This window comes from Wickerhamomyces anomalus (assembly GCF_001661255.1).
Source record: "Wickerhamomyces anomalus NRRL Y-366-8 unplaced genomic scaffold WICANscaffold_3, whole genome shotgun sequence".
Lineage (NCBI taxonomy): Eukaryota > Fungi > Ascomycota > Saccharomycetes > Phaffomycetales > Wickerhamomycetaceae > Hansenula > Hansenula anomala.
This window is the reverse complement of record NW_017567112.1, coordinates 2,098,997-2,118,952: the sequence shown is the minus strand read 5'-3', so window position 1 is coordinate 2,118,952 and position 19,956 is coordinate 2,098,997. Positions and strand designations below refer to the sequence as shown.

General features: G+C 34.2%; 9 protein-coding genes across 9 annotated transcripts; 5 read left to right on the top strand and 4 right to left on the bottom strand.

The window, feature by feature from the left end:
• Nucleotides 1-63: 63 nt before the first annotated feature.
• PDH1 (putative 2-methylcitrate dehydratase) lies at nucleotides 64-1,518 on the top strand (the record flags this gene model as incomplete). Its single annotated transcript, XM_019185690.1, has 1 exon — nucleotides 64-1,518. One exon carries the CDS (start codon nucleotides 64-66, stop codon nucleotides 1,516-1,518), a length of 1,455 nt encoding a protein of 484 aa, XP_019039680.1.
• Nucleotides 1,519-1,577: 59 nt separating this feature from the next.
• Nucleotides 1,578-3,242, bottom strand: WICANDRAFT_84323 (uncharacterized protein; the record flags this gene model as incomplete). Its single annotated transcript, XM_019185689.1, has 2 exons — nucleotides 1,578-3,130; nucleotides 3,185-3,242. 2 exons carry the CDS (start codon nucleotides 3,240-3,242, stop codon nucleotides 1,578-1,580), a joined length of 1,611 nt encoding a protein of 536 aa, XP_019039679.1.
• A 1,051-nt stretch (nucleotides 3,243-4,293) lies between these two features.
• RPT5 (proteasome regulatory particle base subunit RPT5) lies at nucleotides 4,294-5,583 on the top strand (the record flags this gene model as incomplete). The annotated part of the gene is made up of 1 exon (XM_019183478.1): nucleotides 4,294-5,583. One exon carries the CDS (start codon nucleotides 4,294-4,296, stop codon nucleotides 5,581-5,583), a length of 1,290 nt encoding a protein of 429 aa, XP_019039678.1.
• A 45-nt stretch (nucleotides 5,584-5,628) lies between these two features.
• CDC40 (Cdc40p) lies at nucleotides 5,629-7,215 on the bottom strand (the record flags this gene model as incomplete). Its single annotated transcript, XM_019181646.1, has 2 exons — nucleotides 5,629-6,854; nucleotides 6,948-7,215. 2 exons carry the CDS (start codon nucleotides 7,213-7,215, stop codon nucleotides 5,629-5,631), a joined length of 1,494 nt encoding a protein of 497 aa, XP_019039677.1.
• A 143-nt stretch (nucleotides 7,216-7,358) lies between these two features.
• On the top strand, nucleotides 7,359-8,492 carry BCP1 (protein-transporting protein BCP1). The gene is made up of 2 exons (XM_019182736.1): nucleotides 7,359-7,451; nucleotides 7,505-8,492. Exons 1-2 carry the CDS (start codon nucleotides 7,389-7,391, stop codon nucleotides 8,195-8,197), a joined length of 756 nt encoding a protein of 251 aa, XP_019039676.1. The 5' UTR covers nucleotides 7,359-7,388; the 3' UTR covers nucleotides 8,198-8,492.
• Nucleotides 8,493-10,443: 1,951 nt separating this feature from the next.
• On the top strand, nucleotides 10,444-13,173 carry EAF1 (Eaf1p; the record flags this gene model as incomplete). The annotated part of the gene is made up of 4 exons (XM_019181669.1): nucleotides 10,444-11,341; nucleotides 11,567-12,451; nucleotides 12,704-12,856; nucleotides 13,001-13,173. Coding segments are annotated over 4 exons (2,109 nt in total), but the record flags the coding sequence as incomplete, so codon positions are not given.
• A 907-nt stretch (nucleotides 13,174-14,080) lies between these two features.
• On the bottom strand, nucleotides 14,081-15,981 carry GGA1 (ubiquitin-binding protein; the record flags this gene model as incomplete). Its single annotated transcript, XM_019185688.1, has 3 exons — nucleotides 14,081-15,665; nucleotides 15,721-15,808; nucleotides 15,924-15,981. The coding sequence occupies 3 exons, from the start codon at nucleotides 15,979-15,981 to the stop codon at nucleotides 14,081-14,083; spliced, it is 1,731 nt and encodes a 576-aa protein (XP_019039674.1).
• A 395-nt stretch (nucleotides 15,982-16,376) lies between these two features.
• On the top strand, nucleotides 16,377-16,673 carry CNL1 (Cnl1p; the record flags this gene model as incomplete). The annotated part of the gene is made up of 1 exon (XM_019180546.1): nucleotides 16,377-16,673. A coding segment is annotated over one exon (297 nt), but the record flags the coding sequence as incomplete, so codon positions are not given.
• A 161-nt stretch (nucleotides 16,674-16,834) lies between these two features.
• On the bottom strand, nucleotides 16,835-19,735 carry SPC110 (Spc110p; the record flags this gene model as incomplete). The annotated part of the gene is made up of 1 exon (XM_019184835.1): nucleotides 16,835-19,735. The coding sequence occupies one exon, from the start codon at nucleotides 19,733-19,735 to the stop codon at nucleotides 16,835-16,837; it is 2,901 nt and encodes a 966-aa protein (XP_019039672.1).
• Nucleotides 19,736-19,956: the final 221 nt, after the last annotated feature.

Genomic DNA, 19,956 nt, shown 5'->3' with positions numbered 1-19,956 from the left:
TATTCATCATCTTCTCCAAACATGCTCAGATTCAAAAGACAATTGTCAACTTCAATCCCAAGAATGTCTTCAATAATCACTGAAAATACTAGACCAGAACCTGACAAAGTGTTGAAAGACATTTCATCATACATCCATGAGTACAAAGTTGACTCTAAATTAGCATTTGACACTGCGAAACTATGTCTTTTAGATACCCTAGGTTGTGGATTAGCTGCTTTGAAATACGAGCAACCGAAAAGAATCATTGGACCAGTGGTTCCTGGAACAGTTGTTCCTAATGGTACAAAAGTTATTGGAACATCTCATCAATTGGATCCTGTTCGTGGTGCCTGGAGTATTGGAACTTTGATCCGTTGGTTAGATTATAATGATTGTTGGTTAGCTGCTGAATGGGGGCATCCTTCTGATAACCTTGGTGGGATTTTAGCTGTTGCTGATTATTTAACAAGAGCTAAGAAAAATGGTGTTGAAGGTCAAATATTCACTGTTAAAGATGTTTTAGAAGGTATGATTAAAGCTCATGAAATTCAAGGTGTTTTGGCTCTTGAGAATTCTTTCAATAAAGTTGGTTTAGATCATGTCTTGTTGGTTAAAGTTGCCACTACAGCTGTTGTTTCCAAGATGCTTGGTTTAAATTATGATCAAACTATTGATGCTTTATCTCAAGCTTTTGTTGATGGTCAATCCCTAAGAACTTATAGACATGCCCCAAACACAATGTCTAGAAAATCATGGGCCGCTGGTGATGCCGTTTCAAGAGCTGTTAATTTAGCTTATCACGTTAAAAATGGTGAAGGTGGTATGCCTTCAATATTATCTGCAAAGACATGGGGGTTTTATGATGTTTTATTCAAAGGAAATGAATTCAAATTTCAAAGACCTTATGGATCTTATGTTATGGAAAATGTTTTGTTTAAAATTTCATTCCCTGCAGAATTTCATGCTCAAACTGCAGTGGAAGCTGCTTTGACTGTCAATAAAAAATTGTCAGAATTGGGTAAATCTTATAAAGATATCAAATCTGTCAAGATTAGAACTCAAGAAGCTGCTATGAGAATTATTGACAAAAAAGGTCCATTATACAATTATGCTGATAGAGATCATTGTATCCAATATATGGTTGCCATCCCATTAATACATGGTCGTTTAACTGCTGATGATTATAGTGATTCAATTGCATCAAACCCTGACATTGATGCCTTGAGAGACAAAATGTATTGTGTTGAAGATAAACAATTCACTGTTGATTACCATGCTCCAGACAAGAGATATATTGGTAATGCTTTAACTGTGGAATTGAATGATGGTACAACTCTTGATGAAGTTGTTGTTGAATTCCCAATTGGTCATAGAAAGAGAAGAGAAGAAGGTAAACCTGTTTTGTTGAACAAGTTTGAAAGACATGTTTCTGAACATTTTAATGATCCTTCAAAAGTTGACAAGATTTTGAAAGCCAGTTATTCACCAGATTTTGAAAAAATGGATATCGATGAGTATGTTGATTTATATGTTTGATTATTTGCCAAACAATCTATTTATTTTAATATCTATTTATGAATACATGAACTTATAACTTATAAAAATTTCCCAAATGCCTTATCAAATTTGGTCAATTTATAGCCATGAGTGCGCCAATATTCATCTTCTTCAGCTAATTCAGCAATATCACTAACAAAATCCATTTCACTTGCCCTAATAAAACCTTTTCTATAGAAAATTTTGTGACCAACAAATAAAACAATGAAAAATGCAATCATGAAATAGCTGAAAACAAAACTTTGTATATCCCAGTTACCTTTTAAGAAAACAGTATATCCATCCATCAATAACATTAAAGAAAACCAAAATAATGACCACCAAGTGAAAAAGGGTAAACCCCATCCTTTATATGGGATGAATTCATCTCTATTAAAACCTTGAGCTTTTAACCCAGCTCTATATCTTAGGTAAGAAATGCAAATGAAAATATAAACAATCAACATACCAGCTGTTTCAACGTTTAAAAACCATGTCAACACTTTATTTGTACCATTTGAAACATTCAAGTATGCCAATAAAGAAATGATTAAAACCATACCAACACAATATATTGGAACTCCCCGACGTGTGGTATATGCAAAGATCTTTGGAGCTTTCCCACTTAAAGCTAATCTTTGTAATGCCTTAGTTGCAGAAAATAATGATGAATTTCCTGCACTAACAATTGAGGTTAAAATTAATGCATTTATAATATGTGGTAAAACTGAAACTTTTAAATTAACACAAGCTGCTGTATATGGTGAAGCTGCAGCATTACCAGCATGTTCAGAAATTGCATCTAATAATGTTTGATCATCTGAAGGTAATAAAATACCAACACATAATGCCCCACCAATATAAAAAATAACTAATCTTGCTAAGACTTTGTTAAATGATCTAGGCATTGTTTTACGAGGATCTATAGCATTTTGTGCAGCTAATGATAAATAATCAATCCCCCAAAAAACATAAGTTGCAAAGATTAAACAAGCCATAAATCCATGGAATTTACCCATTGAACCAGTATCTAAATATTCAACAAATGGTTTATGAGCAAAATTGTGAAACCCTAAAACTTTATGTTCAGGATTACCACCAGACATAACAACTATTGTGAAAATAATTAATCCAATAGCCAAGATAACTTTACCCATTGATAAATAAAATTCACCTTCACCAAACATAAATAAACTAAAACAGTTTAATAAAACATATAATATTAGAAAAACTGAAATCCAAACAGCTTTGGGCACTTTACTTGTCCAAAATTCAATAACAAGACAAATGGCTGTCAATTCAAAACATAAATTAGCATTTTGTGTTAAATAATAAACCCAACCTATAGCAAACCCACAACTTTCATCAACGAATCGTTCGGTATAATGAACAAATGAACCGGAAACTGGTAAAAAAGTACATAATTCTTGGATAGAATTGGAAGCACCCATAAATACAGTAGTCCAAAAGCAAAATGCAATTAATAAAGAAGCACCACCACCATGTGTTAGTTGTGTTCCAATACTAACGAAAAGACCAGTTCCTATTGCACCTCCAATCCCAATTAAAGAAACTTGACGAGGTAATAATTTTCTTTTGGATATTCTCTCCTCTAATGTTGGTTTATTTGAAGATGATGTTATTGATTCAGTGGTGATTATTTCACCAACCTGTTTAGAATCATCAACTTCTTTCTCTTTAGATGTTATATCAAACTTTTCCATGATGATTTCACCAACTTGTTTTGACTCATTCAGTTGCTTTGGGCGTCTCTAAAGTTTTTGGTAATTAAGGATTTTGGACCCTTTATATATATGAAACATGGATCATGGAGAAAGATAACGGTATCAAAGCATTTTGGATGCAGTCTCTGAAGTATCAAGTACTATCATCAATTTGGACTCTGATCTTGATCTGAATGGCCTATAAAACTGCCAGAGCCCATACTAAAAATTCCTTTTCGCGAATTCAATTTCATTTTCGAGGCATCAATTCCGCTCGTTTTCAGAAGGAGACAGCGAGCGTATAAGCTGCCAATTTATAAAGTGACAGAGATTTTGATTAAATATTAGATGGTGATTTAAATGATTTGAGTGATTTGATGATGATATTTGATTACTATTGTGGTGAGTTACTTGTGATATGGTTGATATATGGGGCCAATATTAGCTAGTGTACTCGGAGAAAGTGAGACTGACAACAGATGAAAGCTAGGTATTCCTTGATGAAGTGACAGTCAATACAATTTGACACAAAATACTAGACTTTGGAGTAACTGAACCCATGGACTGAAAGGCTGGTATAATCTTGTATTTGGAAGCCGGAAATCACGCAATGCACCTTAAATTGAGAACGTAGTATCAGCTTTTATACTCTCTTATCAGTACGTGAATGTGATGTCTGGCCAACTGCACTACAATAGTGCTATAAACACCAATACAAGTTTGAGCCACTTAGATTCAATGAAGACATCTTAGTCAATAGATCATCTAATCAACAGTGGACCTCACCGTCGTTTGAGCATTCATAGAGGATAACCAAAAATAGTTTATCATCTACTAGTGACACGAAAGAACTGGCAGTTTACCCTATTGGTTTTTTCGCGAAAACTTACATAATATATACGTAATATTCGCGAATTCAAAGATCAAAACAATCGAAGTTGAAGTGGCAATTGGCGTGAAAAGAACTTGATCACAGTCAAGACGAATTCAATTGGAATACCAAATAACCCATAAACCCAATTGTCTTTTATAATACAGTGTCCTGAAGAAAATGTCCACACTAGAGGAAGTAGCTGACCAACAACGTCCAGAAGATGAAGAGATAGATCAAGAAATCTTGAGTTCTACAACAGATGACATAAATAGTCGTACAAGACTTTTAGATAATGATATCAAAGTTATGAGATCTGAAATGCAGAGATTATCCCATGATAAACAAGTCATGTTGGAGAAAGTTAAAGACAACAAAGACAAAATTGATAATAATAAACAATTGCCATATTTAGTTGGTAACATTGTTGAATTATTGGATGTTGAAGCTGAAGAAGATGCTGAAAAACAAGGTGCAAATATAGATTTAGATTCCACTAGAGTTGGTAAATCTGCAGTGGTGAAAACTTCAACAAGACAAACAATTTTCTTACCTTTGGTAGGTTTAGTTGATCCAGAAACTTTGAAACCAAATGATTTAGTTGGTGTTAACAAAGATTCTTACTTAGTTTTAGATACATTACCTGCAGAATATGATTCAAGAGTTAAAACAATGGAAGTGGATGAAAAACCAACAGAAACCTATTCAGATATTGGTGGGCTAGATAAACAAATTGAAGAATTAGTTGAAGCTATTGTCTTACCAATGAAACAAGCTGAAAAATTCAAGAAATTGGGAATAAAAGCTCCAAAAGGTGCTCTTATGTATGGTCCACCTGGTACAGGTAAAACTTTATTAGCAAGAGCTTGTGCGGCTCAATCAGAAGCTACATTTTTAAAATTAGCAGCTCCACAATTAGTTCAAATGTTTATTGGTGACGGTGCTAAATTAATTCGTGATGCATTTGCTTTAGCTAAGGAAAAAGCTCCAACTATTATTTTCATTGATGAATTAGATGCTATTGGTACAAAGAGATTTGATTCTGAAAAATCTGGTGATAGAGAAGTTCAAAGAACTATGTTGGAATTATTGAATCAATTGGATGGGTTTGGTTCTGATGACCGTGTCAAAGTTTTAGCTGCTACAAATAGAGTTGATGTTTTAGATCCTGCATTATTAAGATCTGGTAGATTAGATAGAAAAATTGAATTTCCACTACCTTCTGAAGAAGCTAGAGCTTCAATTTTACAAATTCATGCTAGAAAAATGACTGTTGATGGTGCTATCAATTGGCAAGAATTGGCAAGATCCACTGATGAATTCAATGGTGCTCAATTGAAGGCTGTTGTTGTGGAAGCTGGTATGATTGCTCTAAGAAATGGTCAATCAAGTGTTAAACATGAAGACTTTATTGAAGCTATAGGTGAAGTTCAAGCTAGAAAGACAAAATCAGTTTCCTTTTATGCATAATCTCTACATCTGTATCTTAAACAAAGAAAAGATTTTCATTTTACCTCATTCATAGTAGTAAATCTTTCCTGAAGAACCAGAAAATGCAACTTTACTAACTTCTTTTGTATTCCACAAGACTTGAGTAATTGCCTTCTCATCTATTTTCAATTTTTTAATCATTTTAGTTGTTTTCCAATCCCAAAACAATGCATTACCATTAGAATCACCACTAACCAAGTTTTTACCATCAGGACTAAAATCAATACCAATACCATAACCTGCACAATTATGACCTATAAACGATTTTTTCTTATTTGTTTTATATCTATCACGAGCACTGAAAACCATAATTGTATTATCCATAGATTGTGCTGCGAAATATTTATTATGCGGGTGAACTCTAGTAACTGGCATTGAATGTAATGAAGGATCAGAAATTAACTTGACAGGAATATTGATTTGTAAATCCCACACACGAGCAGTTTTATCTTCAGACGTTGATATGAATCTTTTTGTTTCCAAAAATGTAATACTATTGATGGATCCTAAATGATGATCATAACTTTGGATAACTTGATTAGTCTTGATACTATAGTGATCAATTTTACTATTCATTAACCCAACAATAAATTCATCATCATTGAATGGGTTGAATTTAACAACATTGGCCACTGATTTCAGTCTGAATTTTGCTAAACATTTACCACTCTCAGTTTCCCATAATTTAACCCAGTGATCATAACTGGCACTTAAGAACTTTGTCCCATCACTGTTGAAAGAGATATCTTTAATAGGTTTGGTGTGCCCATAAAACCCACGTAATAATTCTCTTTTATGATAGACGGACCACAAATATATTTTGGAATCATTACCACAAGAAAGTAATAAATGGTTTGAATTAGGGAAGAATAAAATTTTATTTGTACCATTAACATGACCTTTCCAAACATGTATCTGTCTTTTAGGCACAAAACACTCTTCTGGTATAGCATCATTTTTCAAATTGACACCAACGTCAGTGGGTATATGCATGTAGCTTCTTCCTTGATAATCAATTTCTGACTCACCGAAATACTCTGTAGTCTCTGATTCTTCCTCGTCTTCTTCTCCGGTCTCACTGAATTGTTCATTTTCTGCTTCTGATTCTTCACTAGCTGATTTTGGCACATCTTGCTCCTCATCACTAGATGAATCATGATATTTTGCCCAAGGACCAGCATAGGAATGTTCTCCATCGACAACATCAGACTTCCCCTTTTTCGCTCTCTTGCTTTTTATCCTTTTCTTATCTTCTTTAGTTGATCGAAGTTCAGTTATATCCCTTTTATTTAATCTTTTGGCAGTTTCTTCATTGCCTATAATCGCATTTGGATCATATATACTTTTTGCATATCCCAAGTTTTCGAAATTTCTGTGTTGTATCTCAAATGTTGTATCATCGAATGTTTCCCTTTCAAAGTGACCACTTATTGTCTTTTGTATTTGTTTATTTCCATTATCACCATGATCAATTGTTGTTATTGTTAGAGCTGTTGAAGTTGGTTTTGCCGATACTTGAGGGGCAGCATCCACTCTTTGAGCTTTGAAAACTTGTTTTGGAATTTCTTCTGGCTCATCTTCAGACGAGGAATATCCATTGATTAAAGGCATCTTTTTCGGTTGTTTCTCTACTAGTTAAATGGTGAATCTCAGTACAAATTTTCCAATTTCTATCAAAAGTAGTGCAAAGTTCAAAAAGTGGTGATAATTTTTTTTTTAAACTTGAAGCTGAGATGAGATGAGATGCTTGGGCCATAAACAAGTTTAAAATTAACTCTACAAAAATGTCCAAAAGAAGAATCGAAGAAGAAGAAGAATCTGATATTGATATCAGCAGCACAGACTCAGTATGTTTATCCGGTGGTATTTTTCATTGGTTCCAAACTAACAGTTGAGTAAGGAAAACTCTGACCAAGAGGAAGAAGAGGAGGAAATCATTAATGTTGACTTTGATTTCTTTGACATCAACAAAGATATAGATTTCCATGCTATCAAAAATTTGACCCGTCAATTGTTAGGTGAAGATGGTAAGAAAATTCAAATTTCACCATTAGCTGACTTAATATTGGAAGCACCAACAATCACAATCAAGACAGATGGTAAAGATTCTGATCCATACGCTTTCCTAACGGCTTTAAATTTGAAGGATTTGAAAACTAACGACTACTTGAAATACATTCATAAATCAGATGCCAAACTTTCAGCTTATTTAAACAAAATATCACATAAAAATAATGCATTATTACTCGGTGAAAGAATGATTAATATGCCTATTCAGGTTATCCCAGCTATTTTCAAATTAACATTAGAAGAAGCTGAAAAGGCAAATGGTGCACATTTTGATCACTATTTGATACCTTCAAGAAAATATGAAGTTAACGATGAAACTGAAGAAAACTCAAATAAAAGAATTAGAACTGTGGAGGTTGACTATTATCATTTTGAAGATAAATTCTTGGAAGATAATGCATCATTCAAAACCCAATTAGAATCAAGAGGTGGGATTATACAATCATTCATTGTTGTTAGCCATGAAGGTGTGATAAAAGCTATCGGTGAGCTAGAAGATGTCATCACATCCATGTTTCAATAGAAATATACGTCTACATGGACAATTTCAATTTTTTTTTGTTTTTGCATTCTTCATATTGACCAAGGATCTATTCCTATTAATGAACCGTAGACCCCATTCCCACATCCAAATAGTTGCCATCTATAACCAACATGATCAAGCCAAATAGTAATAGGTTTGGTTGTTTTCTTATAACCAGCAACATCATTAACAGAAGGAACAACAATATAAGCTGTTCTACTGTTTGGTTTATCTCTGGCCTTAACATCTAAGAGACTGCCACTCAGTTGTTCAACAGCATCATTAAACTCCAAACCATGCATTTCAAACCAAGCTTCTGAGTCATTAGTTTCTGAATAATTAAATAAATCATCATCTGCAGATTTCAAAGCATCAATAGATGTTTCTTCAAATTTGTTAGCTTTATCACTCAACTGTTTGGCTTTCCCTGAATTATTTGTTCTCCAAGCATCTGTGGACATTTTAGCATATTTTTTTCTCTGTGCTTCATTTTTATTTGCTGAATTCCTATTGTTTATATAGGATTTGAAATATTGGCTTTCAGTTGTATTTTCCCATGGAATCAAAGTTGGCTTCTTGATTGGTTTCACAATTTTTATAGCTTTTGAAGGAACAAATGATGAAACTGAGCCAACATTAAAGTTTGCAAAGTTAGTTGTATTAGCAGAACTTGGACTTGCATTAGTGCTACCTTGTATAGGTGTATTGGAGGATGAAGGTGGAGTCAATGGTTCTTTTGATAAATCCGTTGTTGATAAGTCAAACCCATGTTTAAATAAACACTTTTCACCAGCAAGACAATTTCCCTTCAACCAAAAGCTACAAACTCTGGAATCAATGTCATGACTGAACTTACAGTCAGCTCTTAAGCAGGAACCATTTTTAATGAAAAATGAACATAAAGCCTTGTTTTTCTTATCAACTGAGAAAAACGGTTCAGAAGTAGTTGGTGGAGTGGAAATGCTTGTTTGCTCTTCACTTGACTTTAACTGATTCATCAAATGAGTAGCTGCCTCTATAACATCATAACCGTTGGCTTTTAGTGCTTGTTCTATTCTATGTCTTGGAATACTTCCGTTAAACATATCATTTAATTGATCGATAGGCGATGAAGTAACAACAGGTGCTTGTCTTTTCTCTCCGTAAAGTTCATTTCTTAATTCTTGAGTCTTTAGTAGCAAGTCTTGGTATTCACTATCAATCTTTTCAATTTCAGTTTGAGTTCTACTATTCTTTTGTTTGGATTTTGCATTCAAAACTTCCAATTCTCTAACCTGTTTCTCAAGTTCTAATCTTCTTTCCAAACTTGGAATGTCAATTTTAGTCTCGATATCTTGGACCGAGATAATTTTAGCTTTTGGCTGTATCTTCTTACTTGGATCCTTATGCTTCCATAATATATCAAGAATAATCTTTTCAGCTTCTTTAGACGAACATTTATGCTTCTTGAGTACTAAATCCTCCAAGAGATCAATCTTATCCTCCTCGAACAGTGAGTCATTGTTCAAGATCTTATTACACTCTTCTTGGAAATCAGACATGTCTCTCTTATGCCAAAACCTTCTTGAATGTCTTTACGTCTCTCTGTCTTTATACAAAGTGTATCAAACTCATTGGACAATCGCTAATTTGAATATGAAGTGGTATAAATATTTTGTGCTGCTGCCCGTACCGAAATCCGCGAACTTTCTTGATTTTTTCACAGAAAAAAAAACATCAAAACAACGAAGCGCAAAAACGCCTCTGAGCAGGGAAAAACAATCATACAAAACAGCTCAAACAACAACCCTTTCCCATCAGCAGTCGTCGGTTTTCAACAGTGGAAGACCAGAGAAACAGCACATCACCAGAAAAAGACCGGTTCCAAAACGTTGTGCTGCTGCTGAGCCACGTTCAATTTCACCACCAGTGTTTTTTTTTGGTTTTTTTGGTTTCGAGGACATCGGAATTGACCAGAGAAAGGTGCTTTCAAAAGTGGTTTAATAACAACGTCAATTGGACCATCGCAATCATCTGGATTACACGTTTCTAGCTCTATCTGGTGTGGGATTACAATAAATAACATGTCTTCAGGTCTGAACATGGATAGGCTTCGTTTGGAGGCCTTGGAGAGACGAAAAATAGAGGCTGGAAGTTTGATACAGAGTCGAAAGAGAAAGTTGGCAGAATTGTATTCAGTTTCAACATTATCACGTATAAGGGAGATAAATGATGAAGTCTCACTAAGGCCCGTCAAGGACTCGCTAATGAGCTTTTTGGAGAAGAATGATTTGCAAAATGGCCATATTTTTGATTCAAAGACATTACAATCAAACAATGCATCTACACAACAAACACCATCTCAATCGCAGAATCAGCCACAGGAACCCCAGTCTGCTTCAAACCCTTCACCACAACAGCCCAATCAACAAGATGCTGAAACAGAATCTCAACTACAGCGAAGTTCACAACAATCACAAGCACAACCAATTACGAATAAACCACCACCTAAAGAAGCAGCTACATCTGACAATGAAGTGAGAGTTCAACCAAACATAACAGATTCAACCAGTGATGCTAATGAACCAAGTGAAGTGCCCGTTGAAAAAGTGGAATCCAAAGAGACACGCATTGATGAGGAACAAAACAAGCAACCTGAACAAGAAATTCAAAAACTTCCACGAAGACCTATTGTTAAGAAACGAAAGACTTCAGATAATAAGATATCTTTGTTTGACCCTTTCAATAAGGAAGCAATTGATACTCATGTCTTGCTATTGAAGGAACAATTACCACCAAGAATTGCAGAAGCAACACCATTAGCTGAACTTTATTACCTGGCTCAGACGCTGCCGCTTGTTAAATTGATGCCTTCAACTCACAAAGTTATCACCTCGACAATGTTTGAAACTGCGCTTACGGAAGGTAAAATCAATGTTGTTCATTCAAGAATAGAAGAATTGAAAAGACAAGGGAAATGGAGTTTAAGACAACCTACAAAATTTATTGATCCAATCAGAGGTAATACAAAGACACATTGGAATCATCTACTATCAGAAATGAATTGGATGGCCACTGATTTCAGAGAGGAAAGAAAATTGAAAATTGCAACATGTGCTTACATTGCTCAATCTATTAGTGATTACTGGAATTATGGTAAAGTTTGTTGTGTTAAAAGAAAACCAATAGAGTACTTGGATAAAATTGATGAAGATAAAGAGATGGAACAGATTTTTGATATAGAAAATGCAGCAGATGATGACGTTGATGAAAAAGATAACATTGACATTTCCAAACTTTTGGCAAGACCTGATCTATCAGTTGAAATTACACCACCTGAATTACCTCAAGTTAGCGAAGAAGAATATACTGAACACTCTACCACATCAGCTTTCAAAGCATCAATAGATTTTGATTCTTTAACAGATCAAAATAGGACATTATTGGAAGAAATGCCAGCATTCACTTCTTTTGAACAGTATGATGATAAATTCAGCTCTGCACCTTTAGTTCCCGTCTCAAAATCATTAATACCGATTGAAGATGATACTTGGTACAATGTTTTATTTAAACAAATTGTGGATGAATCAGATTCTGTACCAGCTCAACAAAAAGGTTTATTTGGTTTTTCATCACAGAAAAGGATTAATACATCAATCAAGCCACCACCTCCTCCAAGTCTTAAGTATCTGGATTTAAGAACTCCAACAATATGGCTCCCTGAAGATGATCAAAACTTAATTGAATATGTTAATCAGTTCTCATTTAATTGGGGCGTTGTATCTGCCTATTTATCCAAAAAACCCACTAGGAGCTACTCGTCAAATATTGAAAGAAGAACACCTTGGCAATGTTTTGAAAGATATATACAATTGAATGATACATTTCAAATTAATGATATGAGAGGACAAAATACATTGAGTGCTATGAAATGGTTAGAACATGCACATAATATACAAGCTACAACAAAGAGAAGAATTTCCCCCCTGGGTGTTGGTGTTGATTCTATTCAAAGAGGCCATAAGCGTTTGCGTTGGGCAAGTATGTTTGAAGCTATTAGAAAATGCATGAGAAAAAGAGAAAGTGTTACTAGACCTAATAATAACCAAGTCCGTAAAAATGGTGATGATAAAAAACTTGGTGCTCCTACACCAGCTGAATTATCAAAGTTGAAATTTGAAAGAGATAAAGCAATTCAAGAGGCTTATATGCAAAATCCAGTTAATGGTTTCAGAGGAAGAATGCCACAAGCTGCTCCTGCTCCTTCAAGTACTGGTAATCATTCAACAGGTCCAAACGGTCCGACACCACCAGGCTCCAATGTTGCACCAGCTCCTCGATCTGCGTCTCAATCACAAGCGCAAAATCAAAATCAATTACAACAACAACAGCTACAACAAAGATTTAATGACGCTAATAAACGACCAAATTCAGTTCCAGTCCCTGGTCAAGCACCACAATCAAGAGCAGGAATGACTCCAGCAAGTGGTTCAGCTACTTCTAACAGCGTACCAACTGGCCAAAGAGTTGCACAACCCAATGCTATGCCAAAGATTACCGGACCAAATGGGGTTCCATATACTCCAGAGCAAGTCCAACAGTTGATGCAATTAAGACAAAGAAAACTGATGCAACAGGCTCAACAACAAGCACAAGCAGGCACCAATGGCTCTCAACAAGGTTCACCATCCCCTAATATTGGCAATGCTCAACTTGTCAATCCATCATTGAATCAAGCTAATTTAAATGCCAACAATATTAGGTCAAATAGTAACCCTCAAGTTTCTGGTACATCGAGTCCATTAATTGGTCAAGCACAAACAGTCAATCCTACCCCTAATGGAACCAACAATAATGGTGGCAATGGAAATAATGGACGTAAATTGACATTTGTTCCTGCTCATGTTTCAGCCATAATTAATCAGATTCAATCTCAAAATCCAAATATGTCCAAACAAGAGGTTACAAAGATTGCTGCTCAATATTTGGCAAACCTTCAAGCTAAACAGAATCGTGTTAATTCAGTGAATGGTAATGGTAATGCTAGTTCTAATGGGCCAATACCTTCTGGTCCAATTCAAAATGCACAAAATCGTGTTCCATCCACTCAAGCTTCACCAACTGGTATGTCACAAGCCAAGTTATCTAGTGGTGTACCAACCCCTCAACAGATTCTGCAGCAACAAGCTGTAACATCATCACCAACTATCCAATCACCTCGTGTTCAACAAGCTCAATCTCAACAGCCAGTAAGGATACAACAACAACAACAATCACCAGCTGTATCCTCTCCACAAATTCCCTTACAACAATCAAATTCAGTTGGATCTCAAGGGTCGCCAGCGTTGACGCCTCAGCAAAAGGCACAGTTAGATATGCTGAAAGCTCTACATGCTGAACAACAACAGAAGAGACAACAACAGCAACAGCAGCAGAATCAGCAAGGCGGTCAACAGTTTCAGCAGTTTCAACAACAAAACTCTCAGCCTCAACAACTATCCAATTCAAATATTCAAAACAATACACCAAACAAATCAAACGCTAAATCTCTGCAGCCTAAATAGGGCTGTATTCTAATAGTGTTAATTACCATTACCAAAGACAATTTTGCTTTTGATGCCTTTTCAATAGGATTTGTTCCATAAAGAATTATCATTATGATATATGTGTGTGTGTTTTTACGATCTATCAGGTTATGACAAATAAATGACGAGTAGTACATGATTTTAAATTACATTCCAATTATTAGCGTAGTGATGAAACAAAGGATTTATATTTTCAAAGACTGACATAAAAACACGATTATCAAATATGACTAACCCAAAAATTAATTATAAATAAATTACAAAATGTTAAAAAGCAGCATGCGCTCAAACTGAAAAAAAAGATAGGTAGAATGATCAATCAAATAGTACTTGGGAATGTATAAGTACTAGTTTCTTCCACATCTGAACCATTGACAACATAATTCAATTTCCATTTGATTTTTAAAGGTGCACTTGGATTATTTGAATCAATTCTAAAGACTTGGGTAACAGCATCTTTAGCATAAGAACCTAAGAAGCTACCACTTTGAGGTTCAAGACGTAAAGATAATGATTTTGGAACTGCAATCAAAAATTGCAAATTCGAAATAGCAAAAGTGCCAATATTTGAGAAAATAGCTTTTGCCAACACTGTATTTGAAGATTCTTTCTTCAACTCTAATTCGAATTTCAAATGTTGCGATTCATTAACTGTTGAACGTGGTGATGTTGAGGAATGTTGTTGGTTTTGATTTTGTTGTGGAGATGCAAAAGATCCAATTAAGGAGGTATCCAATGAAGCAAATGCATTTTGATTAGATGAGGCAATAGTTGGGTTAGCTGTTGGGGCAGCAGATGTTGAAGAAGTGTTTGAAGATAATTGGTTGAATATATCGTAGTTTGGTGAAGTTGCTCTGGATGGTTGATTTGAAGAAAAATCTAATGTTATATCACCACCAGAACCAAAGTTATTAGTACTTGATGAGGTGGTGTTATTTCCAAATGATAAGCTACCCAATTCACCTAGTAAATCATCAACGCCCCCAGATTGTTTACTTGATTCAGGAGCTGGTGATGTTTCTTCATCATCAAAATCAATCAAGTTTAATGACTCTTTAACATTTGATCCAGCACTAGCAACATGAAGTTTTGAAGCATTTTGAACATCACCAGCTTTCAACAAGTTGTACTTTTCAACTAATGAATTCACTGTATCGTTTATTTTTAACAAATCCTGAACTGCTTCCTCATCATCCTGTTCTTCTTCGATAATTTTTTGAATTTTTGGTTGTGCAACTTTCAATGAGCTGTATAATTCCACCAAAGTTTCATCAGATGTATCAATATGACCAGTTTTTTCAGAAGCTGATAACATCTCATTGAAAATATCAGCTTTTCTTTTCAACCTATCTAGATCTTCAGCAACTTGAGCTCTACTATCAACCAAATTATCATCTTTGAAACCTGCCATGATTTTCATCAATTTATTTGCTTCCTTCAAATCACTAGGTCTACCACGTCTAACCAATTCTTGTAGCTTAGCAGCTTGTGCAACAGCTTCTTCTTTTTGTATTTCAGCAACTGATTTCAAATTGTCGGAAGGATTCAAAACAGATGCATCTTCAGCTTTAACTTCTGGAAAGACATAACCTTTGTAAGACAATAACCTATGCATATCCCTAATGAAACCTAAATCTTCTTTATAACGAGAAGTTTTACATAGAGTTTGGTTCCATTCTTCAATTTGACCCAAAATCAATCTTTGGGGACGAGAGTATCTAACTGGTGGTCTTTCTGGGAATCTTTTGACTAATTCATTAAGAAACTCCTTACGAGATATTTGCAAATGGAAAGGATAACCACAGTTTTTCACCAAGACATCTAAAAGATTCAATGCAAAAATGGATGTATGACTATCTCTGCTATTGATCAAATTGACAATCGTAACAGCAGCTTCTCTTGGACTGGGATGGTGTTAGTAACTTTGCTCTTAAGATCTTAGATATCCTCAATACTTACGCTCCACCTTGCTTATCGTTCACATAGTCTGCGACTGCTAAATTCAACGCAAGATCAGGCTCCGCTAGCGTAGATCTGCAAGCCCTATCTATTTAACATAAGTTAGAATCAAGTTCATGATCAAATTCTCGAGGATTCAATTGACATGATCAATGATTGATGTGTCATCTGAATAACTTTCAAGATTTCTATTATCCACTTACAAATCTTTCTCACCAAAGAAGATGAGCTGCTTTGATGCTGTCTTTCCTGGTAAGACATTTTTCTATCACTCTTTATAGAATCTCTTTCTTTTAGATACTCAATTGGAATTCTTGAAAGTGTTGATAAACTTTGCCGAATCAAACTTGTCAATACGAAATCTCCTTTAAACAACCCAAAAAACAATTCGCGAATTCGTTTTGCAAACTGATAGAGGGTAACCGGTAAGGGCAACACTGATATAAACTTTCCAAAAGTTTTGCATGGTGAGTTAGAGTAAAACCCTTCTAAAAGCTCATTTTATCAAAATTATTAACCAGCAAATGTCAAGTTCTGGTACAAATTCTATACATAGAGCTACTCATGAAGCATTGAGTGGTGGTTCTACCGTGAATTCAAGCTCTGAAGATGTGATATCCATACCTGAAGATCCACAATTAGAATCAGAATATGTTGAAGAAGAGGATGATCCATTGGGTGTCAAGAAACTTGCTTTGAGTTTTGATTATCTGCTTTACAAGATAAGTGAAAAGATGGAAGTATTGGCTCAACAGACGGAATCTAGTGTTATTAGTAGGAAAGACGAAGCTGAAAGGGAGCTTCTTGATGTTGAAACATCGGCAAACAATTTGAAAGATTTAATACAAAAGTGTGATAACCTTGACAATGACTTTACAATGCTGGAACAAATAAGCATTATTGTTTCGGATTTCAAGCAGAGAATCAAAAACCTTGAGCTTCAGATAAAGAATGATGGTTTATAATGAGCTACTACAACCTGCAATGTTAATTAAACCCGCTTTTAAATTAAAACAAACACTATATAAACATCCCTAAAACATTGACCATTATCCATTAATTAATTAAATGTTACAGAAGCATATCATGCTTTTATTTTGAAATTGTTTTTGTTTCAATAATCCTGCAATTCCAGCTTGAATTTCAAATTTTCAAGTTTTTTGTTCCTTATCCCACTATGCTCAGTTTTCCTTTTGATTCTAACAGCAGCAACAACAAATTTGAACAACACTGATAATGATGGCTTTTTATTACAAATTAATTCATAATCTGGATAAATCCCAGCAGTTTGCAATTTTTTAACATCTTTTTTAATATGTGAATTTGTTGCTTGAATGGATTTTAACATGAATGAATTCATAAACTTCAAATCATTGATGACATAAGTGCTTTTGTTGTATTTCATTCTATAGAAATCAGCTTGATCTTTGGTCATTATCAGTTCTTTTGATGATAAAGATGGTGACTTGTTATCAAATACCTTACCGTTGAGATTGTTTTGTAGTTGACGGTAATTCTTTATTATTTTTTCAACTCTTCTCTCCAATGATGATTTTTCATCATGAATCTCTCTATATTTATTGATCAAATCATGTTTCATCTCATTAAATTCCTTATTTGAAGCTTCTAGCTGATTTTCTCTTAGCTTCAACTCACGTTTCAACTCATAGATAGTTGACGGGTCAGTAGCTTGTGATAATAGTCTTTCAGTTTCTTTTCTCTGTGATACCAGCTCATCAGATAACAAATCAATCTTGGCGTCAAGTTTCTTATTGTCATGTAATAATGATAATTTGACACCTTCCAACCTTGAAACTTCTTTTTCCAATACCTTGACATTGGAGACTGCCTCAGTTAATTTGTTGTTCAAAATTCTGATTTTATTATTTTTATCATTAATTTTTTGAAGCAATTGATCAGTTTCATTGGCAGTATTGGATACAAGTCTTGAGTTAACATCATCGACATCTTTGCCCGAGGAGGCATTTTTGAGTCTTTCAATCAATTTTTTGTAAGATTTAACTTCAGCATCATGTTCCTCTTTGAGGTTATCTAATTCAATTTTCATTGCTTTGATTTGGTATTCTTTGGAACTTTTAACTTTCAATGCTTCTAGTTTTTCCTCATCAAGTTGTTGAGTAGTTGAATATTTGATTGCTCTTAATTCACTGGAAACTTTACGTAACTCATCCTCTTTTTCTCTAATCATTGACTTATAGTTTTCAATTTCATTCTTATATTTGTTAACAGTATGATTAAAAAGATTTTCTTTCTCAGATAATTCCAATTGAAGATCATTGCATCTAGCTGTTAAATTTTTCACTTCATGTTTTTCATAACTATCAACATCAAGCTTCTTCAAAACTTTTTCATTTTGTAATTCTCTAGAAAGTTTTTTATTCTCAACATTCAAATCATTAATTTGGTTTGACAATTGATCAATTTCCGATTTCCAAAACTGTTCATTATTTGAAGTAGTGGCTTGGGTTGATTGATTTTGTTGCTGTTTCTTTTTCAATTCATTATATGCTTTATAAGTACGTTCATTGTTGTTTTTCAAACCAATTATTTCTTGATCTGATTTTGCTAGTTGTTTTTGTAAAACATCACGTTCAAGTGATAAGCTGTGCAATTCTTTCTCTAATGATTTAACCTTGACCTTCAAATCATCAGCAAATTTGTAAATTTTTTCATTTGAAGTTTTAGTCGACCTCAATTCATCAATAACATTTTCTTGTTTGCGCATCATATCATTAGCAGATGCCAAGTCATGGCGTAAATCACTTAGTTCACGTAATGTTTCGGAATATTTTGATTGTGATTGTTTCAATTGATCATTCTTTTGATTTTTTTCAATCTCGAGCTCTTTCAACTTTTGTTGGAATTTATTGCTTTCAACTTGTCCATCTTTCAACTTGGCATAATCGTTTTGTAATTTTTCCTTCAATGAATCATAATCATTTTTCAGCTGAGCTAACAACGAATCTTTTGCATCAAGTTTATCCATTAGTGAATCAATCTCTTTATCTTTTGCCCTGATAGCATCTTTCATATCTTCTAATTCATCTTCGATTTGATCTTGTTGTTTATCGCTTAATGACTTATGTTTTCTCAAGATCTCCTCCATTTCTTCTAATTTATCATCTTTCCCATCAAGTTCTTCATTTTTACGGTTTAATTCAAATTCCACGTCGTGTAATCTTTCCTTAACTTCTTCCAACTGTTCTTCAAGTTTATCAACATATGCTGGAGATATTGAGCTTTGTTTTTCTTTAATATTCTCAGTTTCCAATTCTTCAATAACTTGATGTAACTTATTAACTTCCCTTTCTAATTCATGTTGGTTTTCAGTCGCTTCACGTAATTCTTGAATAATTTTGTTTAGAGATCTGATTTCATCTTTGAATTTTTCAACTTCAACATCATTTGCAGCTGAGTTTGTTGACTTTTTTGAATCTGAAAGTTCTTGATTTAACAAGCTTATCTGACCTCTCATTTCTATTAATTTCTCTTGTAATTCAGAATTCTGTTGATAAATTTCCTGTTGTTCATTATTCGTTATTGAATTTAGAAATCTTGTAAGGCTAGCAATCTTCACTTTTAGGTTATAATTTTCATCTTGTAACTTGGAAACATTTTCTTGTTGTTGTCTAACTGGGTTAGAACCATTGTTCAATAAATCATGATTATCAAAACCATTTGGCACTGGTGATGAAGTTTTATGTTGTTTTGAAATTTGTTGACGGCCATTATCTGAATAATGGATTGTATCAAATGATTCAGGCTCAATAAAGGAAGATCCGCCACGTACTGAATTTGCTAATGGAGATCCATTGAAAGGGTCTCTATTTCTTTTTATTGTTGACATTGGATTCAATTTCGAAGTTCTCTTTATTGTATTTGTTCTTGGGTCTCTATTTTCATCATTAACCTTATACCCTATAGGTGTAAACTCAAACTTGTTACCAACCCTTGAGTCATTTGGTGTACCAATCAATGGTTTGGTTTTAAACATCTTATTCTAGCTGCAATAATACCACAAAATGATGTGTAAAAAAGATGATAACTTGATGAGCGATGACGGAATATATTGAAGGTAAAGGAGAGTATAAAGATGGATAGCACTAGCTAGAATTGTGGATCAGAATGAACGGAGACGGTGGGTTTCTAGGACTTGATTCAGCTTCTGTTTTGTTTTCAACGTTTTGTATTTATTGTTTTGTTTACTTTTTCTTT

What these genes read in the sequence shown, in the direction of transcription:
- BCP1 (XM_019182736.1), top strand. Translation starts at nt 7,389, where the DNA reads ATGTCCAAAAGAAGAATCGAAGAAGAAGAAGAATCTGATATTGATATC. An exon ending in ATATCAGCAGCACAGACTCA is followed by an intron (nt 7,452 to 7,504) that starts GTATGTTTATCC and finishes CAGTTGAGTAAG; the next exon opens with GAAAACTCTGACCAAGAGGA.